Here is a 26,564-nt window from a genome sequence, read left to right as displayed (position 1 = left end):
CGGCTTCTCTTCTTTCTTTGCTGTGTGCAGGAACAGGACTTGGATCATGTGATGACCGGAGTGATGTCACCACAGGTCCTGTTCCTGCACACAGCAAAGAAAGAAGACAGAAGAGATGCCGGCTGCACGAGCAAGTGGATTAAGGCGAGTTAAATAATTTTTTATTTTTTTTAACCCCTGAATGCTATTATTTTCCCTTATAACCATGTTATAAGGGAAAATAATAATGATCGGGTCTCCATCCAGATCGTCTCCTAGCAACCGTGCGTGAAAATCGCACCGCATCCGCACTTGCTTGCGGATGTTTGCAATTTTCACGCAGCCCCATTCACTTTTATGGGGCCTGCGTTACGTGAAAAAAGCACAAAATAGAGCTCGCTGCGATTTTCACCCAACGCACAAGTGATGCGTTAAAATCACCGCTCATGTGCACAGCCCCATAGAAATGAATGGGTCCGGATTCAGTGCGGATGCAATGCGTTCACTTCACGCATTGCACCCACGCGGAAATCTTGACCGTGTGAAAAGGGCCTAAAGCTCCCTGGGTTATTGAGAGTCTACTACTGTGGATTAATGATCTCTTTTGATAAAATTCTCCGATTCATTTGGCCATTTCTTATCGTAGACATTTCAGAATCTGACCACTTTTAACATAAAGAACCCTTCCCAGATGATGATGAGCGCCCCTTTCCATATCCCTTACGTACTCTGTATGCGCGATTTTATCGGGCGTTTACATACACGGCTCCGGAAACTAGCAAACGCCTATTGTTGCGCGTTTCCGGAAGTCTATGTGCGGGAACGCGCGACATTACGCCCCAAAGAAGCTCCTGTACTTCTTGGGGTGTAGGGCATTTTACAGCGTGTTCGTACGCGCTGTAAAACGCTCAGGTGAGAACCATGCCCATAGGGAATCATTGGTTCTTGCCTGTTGAGCGTTTTACAGCGCGTAGGAACGCGCTGTAAAACGCTCAGGTGTGAACCCAGCCTTAGTTCGCTATGCAGTTCCCAGAATGAATGGTTTAACCTACCAATGCTCGGCGTTGACCCACTGCATATTCATACATATTAACCCCTCAGTGACCACCAATATGCCTCTTTACAGCAGCCACTAAGGGGTTAATAAGCTCTTAAGACATTGATTTTCCTATGCAGGACATGTCCGGTATGAGAACGAATTCTCACTCCGCAGTCTTGACAGAAGTGGTTTATAGAGATGTAGTACTAGTAGTGTATTGTGGCCTTTTGTCTCTTTTTGAGCACGTCAGACACGTACCTTGCCAGACCTCCATAATCTAGACCTTCTTCACCCCTGAACATAACGTATAATCGTCTTCTCAAGTCGTAAGGCTTCAGCGCCATTATCTAGATGGGAAAGGGGAAAAAAAACAAGCCTTTGCCAAGTTGCTTTCATCACCTTCCACGAGTGCACACGTTTTATACATGGGAACCTGAATTCATGAATATTAAATCTGTCTGAGAGCAATTATCTGAATGTGAACGGCAATAAAGAAACTGGGTCACGGCAGCTTTGTACTCTGATCCGTGCTCACGGTGAAGGGCAATGAACGGCATGTCAGTACACTGCACGGATACAAAGGAGTCGCTTCTAAAATCCAGTCTGCTCTCAAAGATCAAAGCTTTGAGACTACTACCTCTCTGTCATCAGTGGGTCCTGCTTTATCTATGAATGGCAGCCAGTTAGGACCTCTTCTGCCTTTATTACATGGGTTCATGGAGTAAATAAACAAGCACATTTAAAGGGCACCTATCAGCAGACTTGTCCCTATGACACCGGCTGACCGGTTACATGTGCCGTTGGCAGCTGAGGGCATCTGTGTTGGTCCCATTGTCATACGTGCCTGCATTACTGAGAAGAATGAAGTTTTAATAAATGCAAAAGAGCCTCTAGGAGTAACGGGGGCATTGCCGTTACACCCTGAACTCTAGTAGACAGGGTCAAGCGTGATGACATTTTCACTGCCTGGCCCTGTCAATCAAAGTGCATAGGGCGCACAGTTGCAGAGAGAGCGGAGCCTCTAGGGGTAATGGCAATGCCCCCATTGCTCCTAGAGGTTCATTTGCATATATTTAAATATATTTCTCAGCAGTGCAGGCACTTATGAATATGGGACCCACACAGATGCCTTCAGCTGCCGAGTGCACATGTAACAGGTCAGCCGGTGTCATAGGGATAAATCTTCTGACAGATGCCCTTTAATATAAAGGGTGCAGACGTTGCAGTTGCACCTAGGCACTGGAGTCTGAGGGGGGCCCAAAATGCCCTTACATCACATATGTTGGGGATGACAAAATCATGTCAGGGAGAGAAGAGTTGGGCAAACTGAAATTATTCTCCGGATCCTTTTTTTTTTTTTTTTTTTTTCACAGGAGATAAGCAACCGCCACAAGGCATCCGGCAGGGTCCTTGCCCACTGAAAACATATACATGCTCTGCCGAACCATGCGTGCGTGTGTGTGTGTGTGTGTGTGTGTGTGTGTGTGTGTGTGTGTGTGTGTGTGTGTGTGTGTGTGTGTGTGTGTGTGTGTGTGTGTGTGTGTGTGTGTGTGTGTGTGTGTGTGGAGTCCGGAGAGGTAGCGGTCGGAGTTATGTTCGCTTGACAACTACTGAAGGTTTATGGGCACCTTTACTCTTGATCGCGGTTTCAGCTCTGCTACATACAGTATATTACAGGCAGATGTAATCAGTTCTTGTTTTTTACGAAAAGAAAACAGAAGACTGGTGATTCAGACACTGCAGCTGGATCTATAACGGGATGCTGAACATATGCTAAAGGGAGGGGGCCCTTGGTAGTCAGGCTCCCTCTTACCACTGATACGTACCTGTTGAAAGGAGTCTTCAAATAGCGTCTGTCTGGAAACGGTTATCTTCACGTGGCTCGGCAAGGCGTTTGACTGCAAAGAAGTTGGCATTAGTAAGCAATTCATGTCTACAAAGTCTGGGGCACCGAGCAGAACCGTGAGAAGGCCATCTCCCTAATCACAGCCTGCACTGAGACATAGGGGGGGGGGGGCTAGTCTGCCCGCTGGCTTCAGATCATTTGCCATTACAGAACCACCTTTTAAAAAAAAAAAAAAAAAAAAAAAAAAAAAAAGAAGAAGGATTACCTGACACAAATAACGAAAATGGGCAAGCTTCCACCGAAAACTGCGCTCATAAGCAATCTGCGGCCCCTTTGTCCTGGAACCGCAAAACAGAGAAAAATTAGGCTTTTTTTTTAATAGACTGGATAATTTGAAGACTTACAGAAACGTCAGACTATACAGCTGCTTTATTACCACCCTATCCTGCGATACAGTGTAATAGTAATAATGTGAAAGGGAATCTCTAACTTCAAAACCAGTTTTGCTAATTCTTCCAATGCATTTACAGTAGAAAGCAAAGCAACTCCGTGAATCGTCTTGATTAAAAATCTCCAATCGTTTTGCATTGACAGCTTCTATGCGGAGCTATACGTTTCTATGGTAACCCAATATTAACAAACCCTGTGCAATACTGATATTGCCACATATCTGTCTCCCACTTCTTCACATCCTACAGCTTGTACAGTATGTTAGGAAGAGGCGGAAGGAAGGCCGGCCATACACATCAGATAGGAAGCTTTCTCTTTCAACCACTCCGTTCACGTGAATGGGAGAGGGGAGAAAGCTGCTGACAGACACCTCTGAAAAGGATCGGGCAGTTAAAATCCAAAAGCCTGATCCTTATTGAGCCAACATCTCCTGTTGAGGAAGTGTCGGGAAGTCCCCAAACATGAGGTCTGATGTTTTATTATATGCAAATGAGCCTCTAGGAGCAACAGGGGCGTTGCCATTACACCTAGAGGCTCTGCTCTCTCTGCAATTGCCACACCCTCTGCACTTTGATTGACAGGGCCAGGTGTGATTGCATTTACACTGTCTGTCAATTTAAAAAGTGAAAAAGATACAGCAGTTGCAGAGAGAGCAGAGCCTAGGTGTAACGGCAACGCCCCCATTGCTCCTAGAGGCTCATTTGCTTATAGTAAAACGTCATTTTCTCAGCAACGCGGACACATATGTACATGGGACCAACCCTGATGTCTTCAGCTACCAAGTGCACAGGTCACCCAGTTTCATAGGGATAAATTTGCTGACAGATTCCCTTTAAGACCGCAAGATCAAACTACAATGGTTGTAGTCTGTTGCCATGGAAACATATGAGTCTGCATAGGATCTGTAGACACAAAATGATAGAGGATTTTAAATTAAGGCTGTCGGGAAATTAGCTTCATCTGAGATGCGCTGGAACATAAGTAATAAGTTGCACAGGTGGACTGTCCCTTTAAGGTTGGGTTTTATTGGCGGACATCAGTTCTTATCTACCAGTACATACAAAGCTGCTTCAAAGCTTTACTTCTGCACAATATATTAGAGTCACATGCGGAGTTCATGGCAGAGGAGCAGCAACAAAGAACTCAACATCTTGATCCAATTTCTAGTCTGGCTTGGATCACAGATGCCCGCTGAATATTAGCAGACCGCTCAAAGCCACAAGCAATGCCTTATGCCGGAGAGATGAAGGACTTTACCTATGGCAGTCAGGTGAGCGCTCAGGAGCAGGGTGTATTGTAGGACGCGCACCGTGCTGAAGCCACGGGGCATGCACATTTCTTATGGATCCCTTAGGCATACTGTGACCCACACAAGAGTCATTAATAAAGCGGGGTAGAGGATTACGGCATGCATGGACTCGGCCCCATATACAAGAAAGAGCTTTTGTCCCAGCAAAATCCCCCCGTGCAGGGGTCACACTTCATGGTTAGATATGGGAGATCTTCATTCCAGCGCAGCATCAGATAACCACCGAGGTGGACGTAAAGTGGATGATCAGAACTGCAGCAAGCACCTGCGCCACTGCAGTAATATTACAGACCAGCGAGGGGCAATGGAAAGGTAATTCTCCTGTAATCTGGTATTGGATGATTCAGTTCTGCAAGACTGACCCACAATACCAGGAGACGGAAGAGGGACCGGCGTGTCCTTCCTGCTTCAATCAGGTGGAAAATCTGAAGGAATTTAACTGTATGTGTGCCGTGTATATAAAGAGAAAACAAAAGACAGACAGATCAGAGAGAGATAGATCAGAGAGAGAGAGAGAGAGAGAGAGAGAGAGAGAGAGAGATCAGAGAGAGAGAGAGAGAGAGAGAGATCAGAGAGAGAGAGAGAGAGAGAGAGAGAGAGATCAGAGAGAGAGAGAGAGAGAGAGAGAGAGAGAGAGAGAGAGAGAGATCAGAGAGAGAGAGACAGATCAGAGAGAGAGAGAGAGAGACAGATCAGAGAGAGAGAGACAGATCAGAGAGAGAGAGACAGATCAGAGAGAGAGAGACAGATCAGAGAGAGAGAGACAGATCAGAGAGAGAGAGACAGATAGATAGATAAAGAACACATTCAATTTTTGCTGGACTCTGCAGGATGGAAAAGAGTGCTACGTTCTGCCTTCCCCAAAGTATATGTTAAACATAGGACAAAAAAGTGATGTGAACACAGCCTAAGGGTGCATTCACGCGAACGTGGATTGGTTCCGCATCCGAGCCGCATCTTTTGCGGCTCAAATGCGGGACCAATTCACTTCAATGGGGCCGCAAAAGATGCTGACAGATGTGCTGTCCGCATCCCTTGCTCCGTTCCGTGGCCCCGCAAAAATTATAGATCATGTCCTACTCTTGTCCGTTTTGCGGACAAGTACCGGCATTTCTATAATGGGCCGCCAATTCCGTTCCACAAATTCGGAACCCATGTTTTGCGGATCCGCAATTTGCAGACTGCAAAACACAGCACGTTCGTGTGCATGAGCCCTAAGAGGGCAGCCACAGGACCGTGTTTTGCTGTCTGCAAGCCACGGATCCACAAAACACGGTGCGGACTTCAATGGGTCCACATGTTGCAGCAAATCTTTTGTGGCGTGGCCACACCTATGTGGAAGTACACGGAAGCCCTTGCGCGTGCTTCCACATCCATGCCACAAAAGACAGGACATGTTCTATACTTTGCCGCAACTCGTGCACTGCGGAGCACAAAACATGGTTGTCTGAATGCATCCTAAGGCCTCCGCAAAACATGGAGGGCGTCCGTGTGCGTTCCGCAATTTTGCGGAATGGCACGGACAGCCTTTAATATAACTGCATATTCTTGTCTGCAAAGCGCGGACAAGAATAGGACAAGTTATATATATTATTTTTTTTGCGGGGCCACGGAACGGAGCAACGGATGCGGACAGCACACGGAGTGCTGTCAGCATCTTTTGTGGCCCCATTTAAGTGAATGGGTCCACATCTGAGCCACCAAAATCTGCGGCTCGGATGCGGACCAAAACAACGGCCGTGTGCATGAGGCCTAAGGGAGATGAGGAAACACCTAAGCAAGCAGGTTCCATTTCATCCATGTCGGCCATGGATCTGTATGGAGAGCTGTGGGCATACTCAGCCATGGCTCTCATACAATTGTTTTTTTATTTTATTTTTATTTGGAGGGGGGGGGGGGGAGCGGGGGTTCAGGGTCGATCATGGAGGTTCTCCTTTGTAGAGGTGATGGGTTTTCCCACAAATAACATTTACCACCCACCTGTGAATCCCATTGCAGTAATTGCCGGAGGGTTGCAGAACTGGGGGATGTGCATTTAGATTAATGCTCCTTTAATTCATTAATATTCAGACCCCAGTGGTAATTAGTCTTACATTAGTGCAACAGTTTGGGCATTTCCATTTTAGTGCCATTTTTCAAGCTGGTACATGGGTAGATCTGGTGTGCTGTCTCCTCAATATGTATACAGTTGTGTCCGGTGATCCGGGTGGAGGGAAATCACATTGGGGACGTGCACCCACCGAAAGTCCTCGTGTTTACAAGTAAGCTATTGCTAAAGGCATGGCCAACCTGAGGCTCTTCGTCTGTTGCAAAACTACAACTCCCAGCATGCTCAGACTGCCTACAGCTATCAGCCTGCAGCAGGACATGGTGGGAGTTGTAGTTTTACAACAGCTGCAGAGCCGCTGGTTGGCCATGCCTGGCATACTATATATCCCTTCAAATCCGTGTCCCCGAGCAGAGGTATGGGGACCACTGCTGTGTTTGCACATACTCTACATCTCCATGATTCGGCAGCCAATATCGACATGCAACATCAACTGACTAATAACAGACGCACGGTCCTCTGAGGTCTCAGGGCGGCCAGGGCAATGGACGGGGCTTTCTGTAGAACAGCTTTGTTCCTATAATTCTGCAGCTACTGAAAATGGCTGCAGCCCCATATACTGTGTACGGCAGAACCACAGCACGTATGATATGAGGGTGCCAGTGTGAATAAAGCTGCGCATGAGCCAAAAGGGAAATAAAACATGCCATACACACTGCAGATGAAGATCTATACAAGCCGTATGTATATTCTTCACATGATCGCCAGGACGACTCTGGCTGTACAATACGTGTACAGAATAGTGCCGCATGTGCGTTATACAGTCATATTCATATGCAGATGACAAGCGCAAATACTAAGCAGCACGAATGGGTTGTAAGGCGGGGAACACACACGTGACTTTATGGCAGTGAATGAATGAATCACAGTGAATACCAACTAATCAGCAGATTATTATCACGCAGGGTGACAACGTGGCGGGTTTCATTTACAGACAGTCTATCATTAAAAACAAAGCAGGGATGAATGAGCTGCAGCTGCCATAGTCGCTGCTGGGAAGAAACAAAACCATTTGTGTGCTCCTAACCCTGGTGCTCACACTACGTCCCAACGCAGTGCAGCGCAGAGCTGGCGGCTGCGCATGATTCCCGTTTACTTACACGGATGACTTTCCAGTCCGGGGGTCATTGAAAGTAGTGGTCTTTGTGTTGTGATCTACAAAGTACTTTACCCCTTCTCTTGTGTACCGAATTTCCCAGCCCTCGGGCAAAGGGTCCTCATTTTGTAAACTGTGGGGAGGGAGCAACCATTAATAAGAAGCTTTTTCTAAGCACAGCAAATAACACACAAATTATGCACGGCCGCTAGTAACTAAAGAGGATCGGTCAGCATTCTGACGTATCGGCAAATACCTGTATTCCCCACGAGATAGCAATTCCAGAACATCTTTTCTTAGCACTCTGCACTGCTCCTCTATTATTCCCCCGTGAAATGTATTCAAGAGGCTGACCATGCTTACTAGACAAAGGAAACGGTCAGGCCTTGATTTAGTCATATACATTTCCAGGAGGAACAACAGAGGAGTGGTGCAAGAAAACGTGCTCCAGTCAAATTTTATGGGGGGGTACAAGTACTTACTAAATTTACATGTCACAAGAGGTGACGGGTCCTCTTCAACAAGGATTATTTTTATCCAATACTATATAGCAACCTACATTATATGGTTATACTGAGTGTTAGTGGAGTCTGTAATAATGAGAAGCCAAGCAAAGGAAAAAATAAAATATATACTGTATATATTATATATCTGCCGTCAACGTGACAACCCCCTTTACCATGGGCAGCACATTGCAGATTTTGACTGCGGTCTGCCCTAAGGGACGCCATAGAGGAGAGGAGGCTTGCAGCAGGGATGAGACAAGCAGCGGTTCACGAGCCATCAGCATTGTACGTGCGCCCTCTCTCCTGGGGTGGACAAATACTGGGGGACAGCCCTCCATCACAACCGGCTGGTTTGCCCCCGTTTACCAGCCAGACAATAAATGTTTTGCAAAAAATGACCCAAACAGTTGGGAGCCGGCTAGCATTTTTTAAGCACGCAGGTTCATGGCATTTGTCCAGCCCTCACGTACGAGGTTACAGAAATGGAACGTTTCTATAGAGGGTGAACAGCCAGCAGAAAGTCTGCTCTATCCAGGCAAAATCACATGCATATCTAAATGAGAGAAATCACTGGGGGACATTCACTAATCAAAATGCGCCAGAATTCGCCGCAATTTATACAAAAAAAACCTGGAGGATATTGCTTTGTACCACGTTTATTAACGGATTTAACCACTTTTCTAAGCTTCGTACCATGCACATATCAAGGACGCATGACTCAGGCCTCAGGCAAACAACAGTGGCCGTATTGTGGTCGGCAAACCAAGGACGGTCAAAATACGGACACCTTCCGTGTGCAATCCACATTTTTCTATTCATAATACGGACAAGAGTAGGACATGTTCTATAAATCGGCAGAACGGACACACGGATGCAGAAGGCTTATGGATGTCTGTTTTTTTGCAGACCGATAGAAATGAATGGGTCCATGGGCGAACTGCAAAACATGTGGCTCAGATACGGACGCACAATACAGTCGTGTGCAGGAGGCCTTAGCAGGAAAAGGGCACCACACGGTGGAGTAAACTACATAAGCCAAACTGGATTTACCAGTCAGCATCAACCACTGTTTAAAGGGGTTTTCCAGGACTTACATGTTGATGTCCTATCATCAATGTCAGATCAGTGGGATCAATGGGCGCCCCCCATGATGAGATGTTTCGGGCAGCCGCCTGCGATGGAAACTATACAGTGAACGCAAGGCTCCATCCACAGTGTAGTTTCTGGCACCAGTGTACTGCAACTCCGCTCCCATTCACTTTAGGCCTCTTTTACACGAACTTATGGCTTTTTCAGTGTTTTGCGGTCCATTTTTCACGGATCCGTTGTTCCATTTTATTGTTTCCGTTGTGTTTCCGTTTCTGTTCCGTTTTTCAATATGGCATACACAGTATACAGTAATTACATAGAAAAAATTGGTCTGGGCATAACATTTTCAATAGATGGTTCCGCAAAAACGGAACAGATATGGAAGACATACGGCTGCATTTCTGTATGTGTACTGTTTTTTTTTTGCGGACCCATTGACTTGAATTGAGCCACGGAACGTGATTTGCTGCCAATAATAGGACATGCTCTATCTTTTAGCGGTACGAAAAAACTGAAGTATGGAAAAGGAATGCATACGGAATACATTCCGTTTTTTTTTGCGTAACCATTGAAATGAATGGTGCCCTATACGGAATGCAAAAAAAAGGGGGGGGGGGGGACGGTTGCGTGAAAGAGGCTTTAATGGGAGTAGTTTTCACTCCGGGCGCACGGACTGCAGGAGGGGCGCCTAATTTATGACGAGGCCTGCGTATGAAAACAGTCTCTGCTTGCCTTGTAATGAATTCTTACCTCATATGTCCAGAGCAGTTCAGTAAATGAATAGGTTCCTATGGACAACTAGGCCAATCAGCTCCCGAGACTGTTTTAACATGGGCCCCACTGCCTCAAGAATTAGAAAAGTCTCCCTGCTCTACCACAAAATGCTTATTCCTTTGTCCAACATAGAGTTCAAGATCTCTGCTTGCTGTGAATCAATGGGAACCATTCCGGTTTACAACGAGGGGACAAAAATAAAAAATAAAAGAAACTCTGTCCTAATCATATGATGGACACACAAACGGTACAGAAGACATAAGGCTGGGTTCACATACATCAGTTGTGTCCGGCCAGCGGTTTTTGTTTTTTAAGCAGTTTCGGAGCCAACTGGTGACTTGATTGTGCACTAATTGCACCCATCTGTCAAACTCTGTCTTTCTGTCCACAGGAATCATAACTGACGCCAAAGCTGCGCCCATCGGAAAGCATAGCATCAGTTTTAGCACCAGATTCCCTCCCACGTATATGTACCATCCATGTTAAAGGGAAGCAAAACCGGTTTACTGCACGTATGTGAAGCGGACCTCATGGGGCGTGCACCTTGAGACTATTACACAAGCAGGTCAGATGCCCTTGAAGGAAACTATGAAAGAACCAGTGAATAACAGCAAGCAGAGATCTTAAAACAGGGGTGCAAAAAAGTGCATTCAAATAATGTCTAAGCTTTCACTATTTTATGAATGAGCTTTAATGGAAAAAAAAAAAAGTAATGCCCCTTTAACGGTGATAACTAATCATCCCCAGCGTGTGGAGGCCACAGACGCCACCTCACTGAAGAAGACCTCTTCCTCTAATAGAATCCATGCTCATCCTGACCTGAAGACAATCTCATCCAGAAACATTTACAGGGGATGAGGGCAGCAGACTGGGGCCCATTTATAAGGACACGCCTTGTCATAAATTAGGTGCATCCTCCAGCAGTCAGTGCACCAGGAGTGAAAAAACTCCCCCCGACTGAAGTAGTTTTTCGCCAACATTTACGCCCGATAGCCTCAGCATGCCGCTTGCAACAGAATATTGTCCTACAGGTGTAAAAGTAAAAGTAAAAAAAAGGGGGTCTTGCGACTATTTTTTTTATGCCAAACTGGTATTAGTAAATGACCCCCAATGTTTTGTTTCTGTAAGGCGAAATAAATGGAAAAGCGTCTCGTCTTGAACATGAAATGGAGCAATGTGATGGGGCGGTATTATCACACAGCACAATGACAAAAACATAAAGACGACTTGTTCCTACCCTTGAGTTCGAGGGTCTTCCCACTGGGTAGTTTTTGTATTGTGATTCACAAAATACACTCTATCCGTAGAGTCCACTCTTCTTTCTGGAAAGCAAATGGTGCAGAATAAGTCGTTTTACTATGTGGTCAGGTTTGAAAAGAGGCAGTCAGCAGTTTTGACCATGTTAGACTTCTGACAGCACTAGGTAGGATATGGGGAGAGGAGGGCAAACATACGATTAGGAGAAGAGTGAATATTAACTTTTATTCCGCAAGGACCGTCCCTGCAAGTGCCCATGAAGCTCCAAAACCTGGGCACATGCAGGGATAGTCCCTGGCAGAATAACGGTCCATTCACACGTCCGTATTGTATTGTGGATCCGCAATACACCCGGACGGCACCCCCATAGAACTGCCTATTCTTGTCCGCAATTGCGGACAAGTTCATACTCGCACTACTCCTGATAATAAAAGCTCTGCAAAACAGTATGTCTGCATTGTTCTCCCCAGCCCCTACCGAGTGCTGTAAGCAGTTTAGCATGTCAAAGCCGCTGACAGATTCCCTTTAAGAAGAACGTAACAATCTTGTAATGTGCTCCTACCCCAGCCTGGTGGTAAAGGTCCCAAGGGATCGTTTTCTGCTGACAACATTGAAGCCTAGAATTGAACATTTCACATTACTACTAATGGAAATAGAACAATATGTCACTGCACCAGCCCCTCACCCCCGATGTCCAATTCACAACAATCTACCCAAGTACAGATCCATGGGTGGTGTAGACATGTATGGGTCATACACCGGCTATACAGGGACACTGAGGGGTCTGAATTACCGAATAGAGGTATCGCTGGTTGAACTGCTGCATAGCTCCCTGGAGTTGATTGCGTTGCGACTGCCACTGCTCAAAATTGCGGACAGACTCCATTGTAGGCCTCTGCCATGTTGTAGTTCTAGTGTTATGGTCAACATAGTACACCCTGCCACGGTCGTCCACTCTTCTTTCCCATCTGAAAAGCAAAGGGATTTGCTTTATGTTGCATTTAGGATAACAAAGCAGGTACGCACACAGCAGAATTCCTTGCCTGGTTAAGTGAAGGAAGTAACGTTGTGCGGGGCTTGCCAAGTTACTTTATAACACTGCTTCCTCCTCTGAATAATGCAGCACAGAGTGCACGCCCGCTCCAATCTTCTAATCAATTGGAACAGCAGAGCTGGTGCTCATACTGTTCCTACACATCCTGCACAACATTAATTTCTTACATCTGGTACACTCTGCTGCTTTCCATTTAAAATGGACACTAAATGGGCTTTAGAAACAATACCTCTGGTAATTCTTTAAATCGTATTCCCATGATGAATTGCATATTCATTGTGGCACTTAGCACTTAAAGGGGCCTTCCAGTTATACCAGAGGATAGGGGATAACTATTACATTGGTGGGGGTCCTACCACTGGGACTCTCACAGATCACATGAATAGGGGCCATGTACCCTGTGGAACACCTCAAATGAAAGAAGCGGTTGGTCTGTTCCATTCGTTTCTACGGGAGCCCCGGAGATAGCTGACCCATTTACTCGGCTATCTTCAGAACGTCCAGCGCTTGCGCACATCCCCAACTGACTACTCTGCTCATTTCAAGGGGGCTCTGTGGTGTACAAGGACTCCGTTCTTGTGGTCAGTGAGGGTCCCAGTGGTAAGACCCCCACTGATCTAATTAGTTATCCCCTACACTGTGGGCAGGGGAAACCATCATACATTCAGAATACCCCTTTAACTCCTATAGACTCCAATAAAGAGGGCTACCCACAAGCACAAAACCTCTCCTGTGGATTCTATAGGGACAGAAGCTGAGCTCATGTGATCCCCATTCTTCCAACAGGTGTTGGAGTTGGAAATGGGACCCACACCCATAAGCTATTCTTAAAGGCTATGTACACCTTTGGGGCATTTTTTTCCGAAGGCATTGTACTTATTTTGAGCTAAAAATCTTTTTTTTTTCCATTGGTCTTTATTAACAATATGGAGCCTTTTTCTTTACAGAGCTGAGATGCTCTTGTTGCTGCCTGTGGATTTTCTCTTTTCCGTCAGACCAGGAGCAGACGGACTCCTTACCTCTGCTCTCTAACATTATAAACACTCATTGCAGCTCAGTTCTTATGTTACTGATAGAGTGTGGCTTAGATAAGTGTTTATGTCCTCTTACTAGTTTAGAGATCAGGTTTATTAGACGACTGGCACAAAGTGAAAGTACCAGTCACATAGTTAGAAAAACAGTTAACCCTGTTTGTGACATAACAGCTCAATATTTTTAATAAAGGCCAATTTAAAATAAATGCAATCATAAAAAAAAATTGCTCCCAAAGGTGTACATAGCCTTTAACATATCCTGTGGATAGATGATCTTTCCATGATCACATCATTACACATGCATCCTAATGCCAATGTATTCCACCTGAATCCCCAAAACATTAATGCTCAAAGTGCTCACCCAGGAGGTAAAGGTTGCGGTCGCTCCCATGTCGTAGTCCTTGTGTTGTGATCAACGTAGTAGGTTCGACCATGAGGATCCTTTCTCTGCTCCCATCTGCAAAATAAATAATTAATGCAGAATTAACGGAATCATATGATGAGAAGAATAAATCCAACGGCACCACTGAAAATAGTAATGGGTAAGGAAACCCAAAAACGGCCACGATTACTACAGACAGATTCTGATGATGTCACGGCATGTAAAGTGTTGTCATAGGGACCTTATAAAATAATACATTTACTTCACACAAAGCACGGACTGTGCAGCGGTGCTTCTCAGAGCGATCTGCACCTCCAGCATGCATCGGCTGCAGCACGTGGAGAACGGATGCCAGATACTTTCTTCAGGTCCACACTTCGGATGCTGCAAATGCAAAAGGGGCAGATCACCGTGACAAGTGCCGCTGCACCTTCCGCGATTTGTGTGAAGGTTCAGATACCCTTTAAAAGGGAAAATGTCACCCTTGGCAACAACTATTAAGCATAATAATACCTACCCCTAACTCCGGATCAGTAATTTGTACGTCGATACTTGCCCCCATTCACCTGCTATGTGCCCACAAAATGGCCACGGAATGTATACAGAGGGCTTCTCCTGGTGTCCTCTCCATTATGTGCGCATGCACAGGAGTCCTATTAATACAATCCATGGCTGAGTTGAGGGTGCACAGTGAGGGAATGGGGGCGAGTATAGACATACAAATTACTGATCTGGAGTCAGCGGCAGCTCTATACATGTATTGCTGCACTTTAGGGCTTGCCGGAGGTGACAGATCCCCTTTAGCTGTGGCAGCTACATGTGTGTATGTGGGGAGAGTCATGGATTTGGTAACCTGAATTGACATTAGGTGCTCATGACAGGAAGAGTTGTCATGGGAATCTCATCAGTCTTTGAGCATGTACCTTCAAGGAATAATACCAAGAAGAGGTTAGAAGAGCATTTTCATATTTTTAAAGGGGTTGTCCAGCTTTTGTCAAGTGATGGCCTATCCTCGGGATAGCCCATCACCAGCTGATCGGTGGAGGTCCTACACCTCAAACCCCAGCCGGGTGTAGCTCCGTCACCAGATGCTGGAACTACACTGCTGTCATGAGGAGAGGCCATTACTTAGCTTTGAGTGCTGTCAGCAGGGGAACAGGGGGCATTACGAAGATATAAAATAGTAATATGGACTCCTTATCTGCAGTACTACTCAAGTATTACTGTAGATAATGCTACAAAATTGGGGCGACAGATTCCCTTTAACTTTGCATGACACTTGCACCAGAAAAGAGGTCTCAGCTTACCTACAGGCTACAGTAAAGGTCCATAGCCCAACACATCCGGTCCAGACGAGGGGCGAGCATGGCCCACGGAGAGAACATCGGAGGTAAACTGCTGCCTAGAGGCTTTTGTTTAGTAAAAGCGTCAGCATCCAGTGCCCCCATGGATGTGCCATATGGATGGCAATACAATGCTGTTTTTCTAGTACGTGTTGGAAAATAGTTTGATGATTTTCAGTCTATGGACTGCCATAAACTGTGACCGTCAGCAGGGTAACCATTATAAATAACTATGGCTGCCCCAGTTTATTTTTGAATCTTTTCCACTAGCTGAGGACCAGGCTTTCCTCTATATGTTTTCTTCTTCTTTTGGTTGCACGTGTGATTCCAGTCTACATCTCTGGCCCATCCTTCATATAAGGCCATCCTTCATATAAGATAGGGCCGGGGCTATTCATAGGATTCAGATATATTGGGCAGACTAGATGGGCCAAATGGTTCTTATCTGCCGACACATTCTATGTTTCTATGTTTCCAGAGTACAGGGGCACTACAGAATCACATGGCCTCTTCGATTTCGGGATTCCAAACTCACAGACACCCAGAGAAACGTGTTAAGCAGAGTTCCTTTATCAAAAGTGCTCCATATAGGGTTCATGACGCAAACCGAATACCGCCATAGCAGGACTAAATGTCTGATCTCTGGGGTCTCACCACTGGGAATAATAATAATGAGCGTTTCCATGAGCCTCACAACCAAACACAAATGCAACAGCACTCCGCAAACACTGAATATATGAGCCAATACTATATCCACTATGTAAATGAATATGAGATACTTGGCCAATATATTTTGATCAAAATCATTTGTGCCCATCATTTGATCAAAATATATTTGCCAAGTATATTCTCAGCCGTGGGGACGCGTACTTGCACTTTTACTTCATTTTACGGGACGTACTACATTTGTGCTTTGTCCATGAGCCCCATAGGAACTGAACTTGGTGGCCGCACAAATGCTCAACCTCCTCTCCATTCAAACCTTGTCCTCAACTCAGTAGTTCCTCCTCGCAGCGTAACCGCAAGAAGGAAGAACAGAAGCAGCCTTCTAGTCCCAGCAGTCAGACATTTATCAACTAAAGCCCCTTTAAAAATATCCTACCGCTTGGTCTAGGTCCCCCAGACCTATGTGTAGTCTGACTCTGCGGTCCTAGTCGCAGGGGTAAAATGCGGGGGAGGGGGAGATGCCCAGGGGGCTGCCTGAGCCCTCCTCACAGCCGGCCAGGTACATAACGATCTGATGCTCTCAGCATTAATTAATCCTAGGAGCATCAGGTACTTATGCACATGGCCAGCAGTCTCAGGTGCCCTCATGAACTCAACTGTATCACTGTCCTCAGTATGGCGCTGGGGCGGTATTTGGTGCTGCTGGGGCGGTATTTGGTGCTGCTGGGGCGGTATTTGGTGCTGCACTGTGGTATTTGGTTCTGCTGGGGCAGTATATTGTGCTGCACTGTGGTATTTGGTTCTGCTGGGGCGGTATTTTGTGCTGCACTACAGTATTTCTGGCTCAAATGCTGTGTGATATAAAAATCCACACTGCAACCACAAGCATGTGAACAAAACGGATTCAGTGGTTCATGAAGGACACCAGTTTGAGCAAATAAAAATGTCTCCAGAAACACAGATGCAGGCAGCGGACGCCTTTACAACAGTACATCGCTGTGGCCTCCGAAAACAAAACAGGAAAAGGGGTTAATGCACTAGAAACCACCGAATGCTGTAAAACCACTGTGACCACCCAGAAGCATCCTATGACTGGTGACCCGACCCAGGCCTGCGGACGTGGCTGTAATACAAGTGACAGCACGCAGATTACTGACAGCTCCATCCATCAACATACCCAGGTGGCAGAGGCTCCGCAGTGGTGCCAGGCTGCTGTCTCACCGGATCCACAGAGGCAGCAACTGACGATTGCCTGGGTTTCCCAGCTTCAGGGCTCGAGCTGCCAGCAGCAGGGGATGACATGGAGTCCGTAGCCCTTACAGGTTCAGGAGCAGCGCTAGCAGCCGGTGTGCCACATTCAGAAGTGCTACTTTCTGCTACGTCTGACGCGTTCGTCGTAGACTCTGTGCAATCTGATATGTGGGATCCTGCAGGAGCCGCAGCAGATTCATGGCAAGACGTGCTATCGGCTTCTGATGCAGTAGCTGTGCCATTAACTGAAAGGGAACGATATTTAGCATCAGACATGGACAAAATGATTCAGAACTGTTAGCATCGATGCATGAACAGCTGCTGTATGTCACGTGAAAACAGAGGAAAAAAGGAGCATTACTAGTTGGCGGCGGCTTCCTAGGTTCAGGTACGATCAAGGGCTAACTATATGTGATGCACCTTCATCTCTGCTCCTCCAGAAAAGCAGATGGAGGTTATAGAGAGGTCTCCCATATCCCATAATTGTGACTTTGGGAATTGGGATAACCCCGTACATCAGACTGCAGCGACCATCGGTTAAAAAAACAAACCAAAGAAAAAAAAAAAAAAAAAACAACAACAACAACAACAACAACAAGTGTCCACCCTTTGTGTCCAGGCCATGTGTTCAACAGAGGCACTATAGAACCCCTTAAAGGGGTTCTGCAGTTCGTTTAAACTGATGATCTATCCTCTGGATAGATCAGCATCTGATCGGTGGGGGTCCGCGGCCTTCTCACTGTTTACTGCAGGCCCAGTGACGTCACGACTTGTATCAACTGGCCTGTGCGGGGCAAAGCTCCATTCAAGTGAACAGGGCCCCGCCCACTCCGGTTGATACTAGTCGTGACGTCACTGGGCCTGCAGTAAACAGTGAGAAGGCCCCAGCGCTCCTGGAGCGCCGCTGCCTTCTCAAACAGCTCGGCGGGGGTCCCGGGTGTCGGACCCCCGCCAATCAGATGCTGATGATCTATCCAGAGGATAGATCATGAGTTTAAACAAACTGCTGAACCCCTTTAAGTCATATTCACACAGCAGTTCTTTCCATCGAATAAAAAATCTGCTGCAGAATACTCAGATATGAAGCTTACCTTTGCATTTCTGCCACCTTTGGGACCCGCACGTATCTCCAGAACGAGCCCCTGGAGTGGAGAGCGCACTGGGCACACACAATCACTGCTAGGCTATTTCCAGCAGTGAATGGACAGCGCCAACACATGCACGGTGCACTTCACTGTAGGGGGCCTGTTCTGAGGAGAGGTGCAGGTCCCCACAACTATCTGACTTTGCGATATGCCATCAATGTCTGAGATGGACCAACCCCCTTGAAACGTGACAAAGGCTCATGCACCTGTATTAGGACGCCATACAATCGCCGAGTAGCACAGCGCCATAATATGGCACCTATACATGTGTACGACTCCTTACTAGCCTTCCGCATGTCTCGGATTTCAATCTGCCTCCATAGGAAAAGTGTGGTATGCTCCATGCACTGCCATACTGGCTCCGTGAACAGGTATCTGCTGTGTGCACGAGCCCGTCGTATTACAGCGACATCCACAGCTCTCATCAACCGCCCCAGAACTGTTAATCCCTAATGCTGTGATCACATGGGAATGTTAAAGAACAACAATTTTAAGCTGCTGGAGGAGATATTTTCCTACTAGGCGACACTAGCACAGGAAAGCAGCTCCCGATGTGTTTTGACTGGAGTCTCCACATTATTCTCTCGTCATGTATTTCACCGCGGAGAACCCGGAACTGACAAACAAAAAGAGATGAAAAGAGACTTTCCTGTTTGGCCTCGGGATCAGTCGGCTGCTGTGAGACACGACTACATAGATATAAGGCAGAAAATAATCATCATCATATACCCCGCAAGACCTACAGAGCCCCCCCCCCACTCACACGTCCGCAAGTGTGGTCCGCATCCGTTTCGCAATTGTGCGGACCCATTCATTCTCTACGGGGACGGAATGGATGCGGAGAGCACACCATGTGCTCTCCGCATTTGCATTTCCGGAGTGCGGCCCCGATCTTCCGGGCCGCAGCTCCACAAGAAAATAGAGCATGTCCTATTCTTGTCTTGTGGACAAGAATAGGCATTTCTATGGAGGTACTGGCCGGGTGTATGGCGGATCCGCAATGCACTACGGATGTCTGAATGGAGCCTTATTCAGAAAGGACCTTTAGGCAAGTATTCGGGATTGGCTGGATGTCAGCATGCGATTACTAACATTTCTCCATCGTGTGGATGTTATAAAACATAAAATAATCCCATTTATTTCATTTGCCTCTTGTTAACATTCAGGCCAAGCAAAGTCTCTCTGGGTCTGAATGGGTTAACCGAGGCCTGGCGTACAAAGTCGCCATCCAGAAGCTTACGCTGTAAGCCGAGCCTTTCAAGTTCACGGTCTTGTGACAGAGACTTGTACCAAGGCCAAGATGAGTTTATTGCATAACTCCTGGTGGAAGTGCTCCGCATTCATTCACTAGGTGCACTTGCTCGGCGTAGGGCTCATCAGCGAGCGAGCTATAAAACAAGAAATCCGCGCCTACCGGTTCTAGTGCCAGACGATGCAGTAAGTGCTGGTGTATTTTTGGGTATGGCTGCAACATGAGAAGGGGAGCGAATGCCATCTCCATTTGCTATTTGTGCATTAAGGGCATTCTGCTCGGCGTAACTGGATGTTGTTTCATTAGCTGTCCCATTGGGAACGTCACTAGCAGATCTGCAGAGGGGATATAAAAGAACATTATTAATTTACATCCAGCGAAGTGTAAACAGATTGGAAACGGAGTTCCCGATGCATGCGGCTCTGAAGGCGGCCATATACATTCAATAGCTGTCAGTCTGATGATCATTTCACTGACAGGTGCCGCTCTCTCCTGGCTCCCCATACACACAAACGTTCAGCTCGGCCGACCACGTATGTGTATTCTAAGGGGAGAATGGAGAAAGCTGCTGCCAGACACTTCTGGTGACAACTTATCTCCCAGGAAAACAAAAGGATCGGGTAAAAATATTCATTTCGCCCAGTCCTTAACTTCCCCCTTCGGGAGCTGCGGGTACATATTAAACTGTTGGCCGAATGCGCAGTTCTTGGTGCGTTCGGTTGACCATATACTAATGTGTATGGGGGCCTTTAAAGGAGCAGCTGTCAGCAGTATACATGCCTCGCAGCTGAGGGCATCTGGTTTGGTCTTAAGTTCAAAATGAAGTTTTAATATATGCAAATGAGCCTCTAGGAGCAACGGGGGGCGTTCTCGTTACTCCTAGAGGCCCTGCTCCCTCTGCCTGACCCTGTCAAAGTGCCTTCACGTACCTGCATTTTCATATATGCTCCATCAGATGCCTTATTATGGAGGCATTCTTCCCTATAACCACTGTTTTTAGAGGGAGAGATCTCCGACGTATGGCAGCACACAGTCGGACTTGCTGTTACAGGCTTCCGCACGAGGCCTAGCCCTACTCCCCGATAACATAACCAAAAACACCAGACTCAGAAATCTGGTCCCTGGCCTTACACTGAAGGACATTCTTCAATCCAGCAGTAAACCAGTGTAACCAGGGGCAGATCGATCTGGGCTTTACCCCCTTTACTCGTTTCTATACATTTTTAACAAGATTCTGGAACGTTCACCCAGCCCGATACATGGCACTGTGCGGTGTGCAATCACCAAAACTGACATGCCTAATGTAATGCAACCCACCTGGTGCTCAATACTATGATCAATAGATGGAACTGTCCAGTGACAGTACAGGCACATACCCTGCTGTGATGTCTGACGAACACTCTCCTCCATTTTCACGGATTGCATCGCCATTTTGCTGGATTTCTACTAAAAAAAGACAAAGAAACGGGGAAAGGTTTAAAGGGGCACTCGTATCCGGTCATGTATTCATGCACACATTACTTACTGGGTGCTGGAGTTGTGGAATTACAAGTTGCAAGGGACTCTGGTTCAACGCTTAACCCATCTAAAATGACCGTCAGCTCGCCAGTTTGGACTGTGCCATGCTTGCCATCCAGTGACAGCTTCAATTGCTCTTTTACTCTCTCCACTAAAGGGAAACATTTTGGGGGGAAAGTTATAGCAATCCATGAAAGAAGTTTCCAGCACTTCCATCAGCCCCAAATGTGTGGCTTGTATTTTTGAATAGCAGATGGATCCAGATTATTGTGTTGGTGCCAGTAGTAATATCTAGATTACATATGCACAGCCCGGGGCCAAATGGGACCTGTGAGGCCATTCTGAGGCTAGTTTCACACCTGTGGTGTACCGACTGAGAACATCCCGCCGGATGCAGACGGCCCCATTAAGTATAACGGGGTCCAGAGGAGATCCGGCTGCCTGGCTGACTCCTGGCATTGTCTGCCGGAACAGCCGGACGGAATTTCACCGGAGGTGTGAAACTAGCCCGAGTGGTCCACAGCCAGCAGGCCATGGTGCCCATCCACTTTTAAGCATTAAGGGGTACCATATGTACAGCTAAATATTTTTTCAACTGAAAATATCAACTCATTCTACTTCTGCTGATCTTCTAACTATTGTAATTATGTAAGCGTGACTGCCGTGGTAAACACTACACCACCTCCACCCATAAACCTGTGCGCTCGGCTGGTCTCGTGCACTTTAGGTCATCAGACAATCGAGACCAAATCATCAGGTTTGGGCAATCTGTGTCTATTGTGTTTGGACGGCTTAGAGGGATCCTCCCCCTGACACTTCACCAAACTACAAGATAGATTACAAAAGTGCCATCGCTGAGATTCCGACTCCTGGGACCCCGATGACCACAAGAAAGAGGTGCCAGATGTCGCAGACCTGCGGCCATGCATGTGTGCTGCTGCTCCATTTAGCGTCATGGGACTGTTGAAGAGGAGAGTCCAGTGACCGGCCATCTCTGGCAGTCCCATAGAGTTCAACGATGCATGCAGCAGCAGTGGTGGTGGTGGTGCTTCTGCATGTGAACGGCTATTTCTGGAGCGGGAACTCTGCAGTTTGGATAGGAAAAAGCTCTTCTGGTGGGACAACCCCTTCAATACACTTTGCAGTGGCACCACTGAATCATGAGAGGCAGAGAGGAGCAAACCGTTTCAACTGTTTCCCCAGATTTATTTCTCTCTCTAGTCCACAGGATTTAATAGGAAAGTGGTCAATTAGAAGTTAATGCCCCATTCAGCGGTCGCCCCCTTCCGTATCTGCGGCAACTTACATTTTCTATTATGTGTCTCCAGCGCTTGCCTCAGGTCGACAACGGTTTTGCCAAGCAAAGCATCAGCCTTCAAAGTGTGGTGACTCCATACTTTAAATTCAAGTGTAGTTTGAGGGGTTACCTTCCTGGAAACACAATGAAAAATTATATTATAATATAATTTTTTTTTTTTTATGAGACATTAATAAGCGGGCGAGGGTTATTGGCTGGTTTCAGCCTGTGATTCCTTATATTACTGATCGGAGGTCGGAAAACCCTTAGGGTCCATTGCGGATCCGCAAAACACAGACACCGGCAATGTGCGTTCTGCATTTTGCGGACCGCACATCGCCGGCACTCTCATAGAAAATGCCTTTACTTGTCTGCAATTGTGGACAAGAATAGGACATGTTCTATTTTTTTGCGGAACGGAAGTGCGGATTGAAAATTAATGGGTCCGCACCTGTTCCACAAAATTGCGGAACGGATGCGGACGTGTGAATGGACCCTTAGAAACGTAGTAACAGGCTGACAAGGCCATTAGTAAATACTTGTGTTCTGGAGCATCTTTACTCATTACTCTGCATTCTGATGTCCCCGTTATTCCTCCTGAATATTTAAGGGGAAAAAAATGACAACTAGGCGTTACCATTCCTCCTCGTCAAGGAGGTGTGACCCTACACAGTCTGACACTATAATCCAGTTGTCAAACTACAATTCCCAGCATGCTCTATTCATTTCTATGAGAGTTCTGAGAAGAGCAGAGCAAGTATTCATGTTGGGAGTTGTAGTTTGTACACCACCATTATGTATGCGGATTGTCTGTATAGGTCAGGATAAGGACACCACAGCCCAAAATATCCTGAATATAAGCCAATGATATGCTGGGACAGCGAGAATCCTTTCCATGACACATCGCTCAAACGCAAAGGGACACATCAGACAGACACAATCACGTCAGATGTGTCCCTTTGCGTTTGAGCGATGTGTCATGGAAAGGATACACTCGCTCTCGCTGTCCCAGCATATCATTGGCTTATATTCAGGATATTTTGGGCTGTGGTGTCCTTATCCTGACCTATACAGACAATCCGCATAGATAATGGTGTTGAAATTATGAAGATCTAGGTATAGCTCCGAGAAGCAGTCTGAGATATGAATTTCCCTTAGTCAATATGGCTGCCGTGGCTGTGTAATAGCAAAGCGCATGCGCTGACTGCCGCCGGTCTCAGAGAAGAGGATGGTACGCAACACTTCCTGGACATGCGCACTCAGCTGCACGGCTTGTACTGTCCTCCATGTGATTAGTCCTCTTCGCCCCACTAATAATTATTAGCACTTATCACTTTACAATTAATACCAGCACACAGGTGTAAGATATATAGTGATAATTATACGTTTTGTGTACTTATTGTATATGAAATAAGGGATACATTATGATGTATTATTGATTATTTTATCATATACATTTAATATTGTATTTTGATCACTGACTTTGATTGATTGTTTAAATTTGTAAATTGCACATTGATTGTAGCCGTTATATATATTTACTCAGCTTTTGTCCAGTCACTTTGCTTGAGAAAGGCTCTAGTGTTGAGCCGAAACGTCGCTTTTCTTCCACAATGGGTGAATAAAGTTTTTTTTAACTTTTTCATCTCTGGAGTGCTGCCCATTTTTAATTTTTTTTTATTTTGGGACTGTGCTGGTCTCATTTGGGCATTGCACCCACATTTATTTTGGACGGTGCTGCCGCTGGAAATATAAATATATATGGGGGGGGGGGGGCGTCTACTGGCAGCCCTACTCAGAAGGGTGCACTCACACTATTTGGGGATTGCACCTGGACCCATAGAAATAACTATGGGGTCGCAAAAAAATGTGGACAATGCAGGGATGTCATCCGTGTACTGTCCACATCCTTGTAGCTAAACTGAAAATTATAGAACACGTTTTACGGGCAAGAATAGGCATTTTCTTTTTTTCAATGGGGGTTGAAAAAGTGAGGTTTGCACACAAACTACATCAGTATTTTATGGATTCACAAATTACGGACTGCAAAGACTGAAGATGTAGCACATCCCCTTCATTATTTAGTAGGCACAGCGCCACACATTTTCTAGTGGCTGTGTCTGGTACTGCAGCCCAGTACCACTGAAGTACAACAGTGTTTCCTCCCTTCAGCCAGCGGATTTGTGCAGGTGCTGGGAGTCAGACCTCATTGATCCAATACTGATGGCCTATACCAGCTATGGTAAAACTATGACTCCCAGCATACTCCATTCTTTTTTATGGAGTTCTGAGAACAACCAAGCAAGTGTACATCTTGGGAGTTGTAGTTTTACCACAACTGGAGTGCCGGAGGTTAGCCATCACAGGCCTATACTAAGGCTGCGTTCACACCTCTGACAAGCTGATTTGGCTGCCTGATCTGGCACAAATGCCGGCTGGACCAAAAACAGTTGCATTAAACAATTTTTGTCCGGCCGAAACTCGTTATTTATGCCGGAAAATGGACGGATCACCACCGGACTTCATTATAGTCAATAGGGCTGGCTGAACGGCCTTGCCAGAGATGTGAACGTGGACTAAGGGATATAGAATATACAGAGTTAATACAAGGCACTTAGTAATGCATTGTGATTGTCCATATTGCCTCCTTTGCTGGCTGGATTCATTTTTCCATCACATTATACACTGCTCATTTCCATCCGGTAGCGGTGGCCGTGCTTACACACCATAGGAAAAAGTGCCGGACTTTGTGAGCTCCCATGGTCCCAGCCACCAGAGAGGTGCTTTTTCCTATAGTGTGCAAGCACGACCACCACTGCTGGATTGCAGAGTGGTCGTAACCATGGAAGCTAGCAATGTGTAATATGATGGGAAAATTGGTCAAGCTAGCAAACTAAGCAATATGGATAACAACAATACATTAGTAAGTGCCTTGTATTAATTTTCTCTACATAGGGCAGTACCCTCTGGACTAAATTATGCAATTCTGGACTAAAATATGTTTCAAAGAAAGCCAACTAATAGGTGGTATAGAGTCAGTGGAAAGTGTCTGTCCCTGCACCACATTCATCACCCAGCCTGCGCCCCTGAGCGCAGCCGGTCTAAGGCCTCATGCACACGACAGTGAAAGAAAACGTCCATTAAAAACGGACACACTGTCAGTTTTTCATGGCCATTTTGCATCAGTGTGTGCATCCATTTTTTGGCCGTGTGTCCGTTTTTAATGTCCGTTTTGCATCAGTTTTTCATGTCCGTTAAAAACTGACATGAAAAATGGATGAATTTGATTGGCAGTTATTTCTAGACCCACCCTTCTGAGAACACCCACAGGATGGTAGGCCCCCAGCTAAATAAATGTTCCCCACACTGTATATCATTTTTGTAACCGCCCCTAGCTTTAATAACGCCCCCAATGTAGGGCCCCATTTCAAATTATTTCCCCCATAGTGTGTTTCTTTTTATAAGTTTTTTTTTTTAAGGGCCCCCAGCTTTATAATGTCCCCCATAGTTTATATAATGCCCCCATAGTGTCCTGCAACAAAAAAACGAAAAAAAACACAAACCCTTACCTTATCCACTTGCTCGCGCTGCAGCAGTCTCTTCTCTCATCACAGAACGGGACCTGACGAAGGTGCGCGATGACATCACTGCGCGCTCCCATGTCGTTACGTCACCAGGCAAATCGCAAGTCCTTCGCCAGGTCCTGCTCAATGAAGAGAGAAGAGACTGCCGCAACGCGAGCAAGTGGACGAGGTGAGTTTTTTTTTTTTTTTTTTTTAACCCCTAAATGGCCTGTGTACCCATTTTTAACGGCAGTTATGGTGCACTCCTGTCAATCGGCCGTTAAAAACGGTCCTATTGATTTCAATGGGGTCCCTCCAGCCGTATTTTTGGACGGACGCTATTCACTGACCGTTAAAAGAACGGCCATGTGGATAGCCCCATAGACTTTCACTGGTGCTACCAATGGCCGTGTGACGACCGTTACTTAGACGGCCGTCACACGGCCATTTTTTACGGTCATGTGCATGTAGCCTAACAGTACACCTTCCTTATGATCAGTAAATCTGGGTCAAAGTCTCAGAAAACGTCTGCTTCAAGTATTCTAGAAGGACGCTCCACTGATGATTCAATGCATCTGCATTTCCATGTCAATCTGTTCGGGTTAAA

The 26,564-nt window shown here is 46.3% G+C and overlaps 1 protein-coding gene across 3 annotated transcripts in view; it reads right to left on the bottom strand.

The window, feature by feature from the left end:
• WWP1 (WW domain containing E3 ubiquitin protein ligase 1) overlaps positions 1-26,564 on the bottom strand; it is a 111,359-nt gene that overhangs the window by 17,529 nt on the left and 67,266 nt on the right. For 2 of the 3 annotated variants that reach the window (XM_044292848.1, XM_044292849.1), the window contains exons 4-16: positions 22,404-22,528; positions 21,105-21,248; positions 20,956-21,025; positions 19,742-19,914; positions 17,109-17,427; positions 13,902-13,997; positions 12,246-12,420; positions 12,015-12,069; positions 11,433-11,517; positions 7,831-7,959; positions 3,130-3,202; positions 2,845-2,916; positions 1,277-1,365 (exon numbers count right to left, since the gene is read on the bottom strand). In XM_044292848.1, coding sequence (XP_044148783.1) covers positions 1,277-1,365; positions 2,845-2,916; positions 3,130-3,202; positions 7,831-7,959; positions 11,433-11,517; positions 12,015-12,069; positions 12,246-12,420; positions 13,902-13,997; positions 17,109-17,427; positions 19,742-19,914; positions 20,956-21,025; positions 21,105-21,248; positions 22,404-22,528 — 1,605 coding nt within the window. The remainder of the gene's footprint in view (positions 1-1,276; positions 1,366-2,844; positions 2,917-3,129; positions 3,203-7,830; positions 7,960-11,432; positions 11,518-12,014; positions 12,070-12,245; positions 12,421-13,901; positions 13,998-17,108; positions 17,428-19,741; positions 19,915-20,955; positions 21,026-21,104; positions 21,249-22,403; positions 22,529-26,564) is intronic. The other variant, XM_044292850.1, reaches the window with a different exon arrangement.

This window comes from Bufo gargarizans, chromosome 5, assembly GCF_014858855.1.
Source record: "Bufo gargarizans isolate SCDJY-AF-19 chromosome 5, ASM1485885v1, whole genome shotgun sequence".
NCBI lineage: Eukaryota > Metazoa > Chordata > Amphibia > Anura > Bufonidae > Bufo > Bufo gargarizans.
Note: the sequence above shows the minus strand (reverse complement) of the source record. Positions and strands in the feature narration are given on the sequence as shown.